The sequence below is a fragment of the Saccostrea echinata genome, unplaced genomic scaffold (assembly GCF_033153115.1).
Source record: "Saccostrea echinata isolate AGI-Se365-2 ecotype Australia unplaced genomic scaffold, CSIRO_AGI_Sech_v1 ptg000033l, whole genome shotgun sequence".
Taxonomy (NCBI): domain Eukaryota; kingdom Metazoa; phylum Mollusca; class Bivalvia; order Ostreida; family Ostreidae; genus Saccostrea; species Saccostrea echinata.
This window is the reverse complement of record NW_026889782.1, coordinates 19,802,041-19,806,257: the sequence shown is the minus strand read 5'-3', so window position 1 is coordinate 19,806,257 and position 4,217 is coordinate 19,802,041. Positions and strand designations below refer to the sequence as shown.

General features: G+C 29.1%; 1 protein-coding gene across 1 annotated transcript; it reads right to left on the bottom strand.

The window, feature by feature from the left end:
• Positions 1–1,218: 1,218 nt before the first annotated feature.
• LOC133198238 (fibroleukin-like) lies at positions 1,219–3,724 on the bottom strand. Its single transcript, XM_061334362.1, has 4 exons — positions 3,402–3,724; positions 2,036–2,172; positions 1,761–1,857; positions 1,219–1,400 (listed from the first exon to the last, which is right to left on the bottom strand). The coding sequence occupies exons 1-4, from the start codon at positions 3,688–3,690 to the stop codon at positions 1,219–1,221; spliced, it is 705 nt and encodes a 234-aa protein (XP_061190346.1). The 5' UTR covers positions 3,691–3,724.
• Between the last annotated feature and the right edge of the window lie 493 nt (positions 3,725–4,217).

The window sequence follows — 4,217 nt, the reverse complement described above, 5'->3', positions numbered from 1 at the left end:
TTGACTGCAAATTTGATTAAGATTTCAAAATCCCTGTATTATCCTTAGGGTAAGTTACAATTAATGGAAGAGATATTGCAACAGATTCTGTTCAATGTTAGCCAGAATTTTGATTTTGATTTTCACTTATGACGTAGCATTTCCACGGCGTTCAACATTTGTGACGTCAAAATAAAACGCATACTTTAACCTTTTGATCCCCTTTTCATGTTATGGTGTTTTGAATGCCGTATCTTTTCTCACACTTTTTAAGCAAAATACATGTGGAATGTCAATATATATCACATTAATCTTATTGTCAATAATACTGAAGTACATCTAAGATAAACGGATTCTCGTGCTGTCTTCTGTAAATAGCGATAATATTTAGTAAAAAATACAATACAAAACGCTGTGCAATTTATAAAGCATTCTTTCTAATGGAACAATAAACTCCAGGCGTGTTACACTTTTAAAGTATGATTAAAAAAAATAAATAAAATAATTGTAATAATAGAGACCTTGCCTTTAAAATGTATACAATGCAATACGAAGCAAATCATTCAAAATAATAACAAGGTAAGAAATGATGTACCTGTAAATGTTTTAAAATATTAGATTTTCATTTAATATAGAATAGGTATTGTAAAAGTGTAATGCGTTGCGATTTTTTAAATTTGACTGTTTTATTTATTTGACTATGTTACGGCTCAAATCATTTTCTTTGAACATTGAGCTTTCGTGAACATGTCATATTATATATCAATTACGCGCTGTAAACTTCCTATTCCGTACTAGTTCAAAATGTAGATTATTGAAAATCAAAAAAAAAACAAAAAAAAAAACAAACAAACAAACAAGCAAAAAAAAAAAACAAATAAACAAACAAAAAACAAACAAACAAACAAACAAAAAAAAAGGAAAAAAAAAATATAACAACGGCGGATCAAAGGTTGCTACTGAATCTGCTAGTTAAAAAATTAATATAATTTTCTTTTGTTTTAAAACATATAATTTAAAATTTCCAACAACTAAGCAATGAGAAATTCGATTACCGCGGAATTCGTAAATTATATCTACGAATGATATCGGGAAATATTAAAATCTTGGAATTAAAGACGTTTACGGAATATTAGAAAAAATATATCTGTATTTTTTTTTTCAACAACTTAATAATCTTTCTATGCATAGAAGTATATAATTTTATACTTGATTGGTAACTATTTTTAAGAACTTAACTTATTTACACGTACCTAAGGTTCCCGTGGCAGGTCCTGCTAGAAAGAGTTGATATTTCTCTGCTTCATTGGAAACAGAAAATCGATCGTACATTTCATACAGCGTTGTACCATTTTGGAGAGTGATGGACACATAAAGGAATGGGTTCTTTTCTTTTGTTAACTGATGTATTACGTCATTCCCTGCATTAAAATATATTTGAAATCAACTGTAAAGTCTATTGGAATACAATAATTCTATTTTAAATATGAATATACATTAATGAAAAATCAAATTATTTTCCTAAGCTGTAGACATTGATGCTAAATTTAGTATCTTTCAAAGACTATACCGCTGAGTGATGTAATCCTCTCGCTCTCATTTGTTTTCTTTTTTATGTCAGATTGCAACTGAACCTGATGAGTGAGTATTGTCATGAACATATAATCAAGACTTACAATCAGATGTTTGATGTGATTCCATTTTTTATTTTTCACAGTAAAGCAATTTTGGAAAATTTAGAAGCAGATGAAAGTCCTTATTTGATAATAATTTACACTTACCAACCCAGACATTCTGTTCAGGTGAACCGAAACCATTTTTATAATCTGCCCAACTCCTGTCAAAACTCAGAGATCCGTTTACGCGTTTTTGGATTGCCTTTCAACGTGAAGAACATGTATAGCAATACAATTCATTGTTTCAAACAATTGTATCATCAATATGTTATGATATAAACTAAAAATATTCATATTTTATTATTCTTTATTATTTTGAACAACGGAATCACTAAATATTAATTATATAATGCACCCTAATTTTGAAATAAACTACATACCGTCCATCCTCCACCCATTGTTACCATATCACAGTAAACTCTGACAGGACTAGTAATGGTTCCATAGGGATAAATTTCATACACTCCTGAATTAGTGTGACCATCTTTATGAAGATCCTTACAATCTATGGGAATAACTAAAGCAGAAAAATAAACTTACAATCTACAATAATAGAATTATTTGTTGCCGTCTCACCAGAATACTAGTATGCTTTTATAAAATCTACATTATTGTTTAACGTTGAGTTACCAGAATCGCAGTATATATTAAAAAGTTTTTTATCCCACCCCTTTTTCCTTTAATTTTCAGTTTAGTCTATAACTTAAATTAAGCATGTATTGAAAAACAACCTCCCATTTTTTCCCTCACTATTTGAAATTGTATCAACTCTCATCTTTATTTTCCCAATTTTTTTTTTTTTTTTTTTTTTTTTTGCCTTGACATTATACTACATGTATGGCCGGCCACCAAAAAATAATTGCTTCAGTCTCCTCGGCTGGGTGACTTGGTGGTACGTTTATTTATAAAAATAAAAAAAAAATAAATATATTGAATATATTTATACGGTCATGCAGAGGCCTGTCCATTTCTACCTCAATAGGGAAGTGTTGAGAAGATGGAACAGTGATTTGAGGCTGGAAGCATAAGGTGAACAAATAAGAAAAATAAAAATTCCTATCACCAATGAACGACTTATCCTAATAAGATTTATCAAATATATACACAGGTAGTAAGAGGGTACATAATATCTATAAGAATGATTAAGGTTAATTGCTGAAGTTAAGTTGTAAACTACAATGTAGATTATGTTAAACTGCTCCTCATTACTAAACATTATTTAAGTTTCATAAATTTGTCAAGTCTTTTATCTATAATTTCCTTTAAAAAATACCGGATGGCAGAGAATGCTAAGTAGTCAATGGCGCAGGGTTCCCATCTCAGCTTTCATAACAGTTATTGCGAGATAATAATTTAGAGTTACTAAAGCTTGAAGAACATCTTTTTTTTTTATTTTTTAGTAAATTATATAAAAAAAAAAACAACTTTCTTATGGTTAAGAGTGATATAATGTTATGATGCTTAAAATGAAGTTCATTTCTTTATTGTCACAGTGTAAGCTCTGATCTCTTTTTTGATTAGTATTTCCTTCACAGTAGAAGTTCAAATTTTTTATCAAAGATAATACTAACAAAAAGTAAAAATACATTAAAAAAAAAATAATAATAAATTCTTCAATTTCAAATTCAGTTTTCATTCAAAATAAGATTAATTAGAATAAATAAGTAAACAGACAGGACTATTATTTAGATTAAATAATGTTTATGTGAATTGTGGCAAGCGAAAAAAATTAACAATTATACATACAGTCATGGGAATAATATCTCCAGCCCTCCTCATGAGACAGCGACGGCGTGAAAATCTTCTTGTGGGTTCGGCAATTCTTCATCCGAGGATTAAATCCATAGAAACTACACTCCCTTCGACAGCGCGCTCCACACTCTATAACCGATGTAGAATTGTATTCTCCTAAAAGTTCGTCATTTGATTTCTTATCATCCATTTCCAGTTTTGCAGTATATTTCCGCGAAATAATGGTAGACTGAGACAACGCAAAGAAGACAAAAATTAAATAGATAGCCCAAAGAGCGCCCATATCGTAATTTGTATTTAAAGCTACTTGCTGCGTTGCTGCGTTCCTGTAAGAATTTGCAATATGGTATACCAAACGTCAAATATAAATATCAAATCATATATCAGTTACTTAAAAGTGATTGGCTAACTGTTACGTACTCCGTATGTTTCATTCATTAGAATATTGCTTTGTTGAATCTGATATAGATTACCATGCATGTTTACTTTGCAAATCCAAATATTAAAATGAAAGTTTGCTTCTAATTAATGCAAAGTTCATGTCTATAGCATGTCTAATATTAATTCAGTGTTATGTGTTTCTGAATTAGCTATCCTTAAATTATCGAACCTTTATAATTATTTTCTTCATTAGATGAAGATTTTCATCTCTTAATAAAATTAAAAATTAAATATTTAAAGGCCATATTGACAACTATCTTCTTTGACAATAATATATAGATTTTTTTCAAGTGCTTCGACCTTTGATTATGCTTTTAAGCCTTAAAAATTAGTCAGCAACACCTTATTATTTGACTTATTTAAAATCTG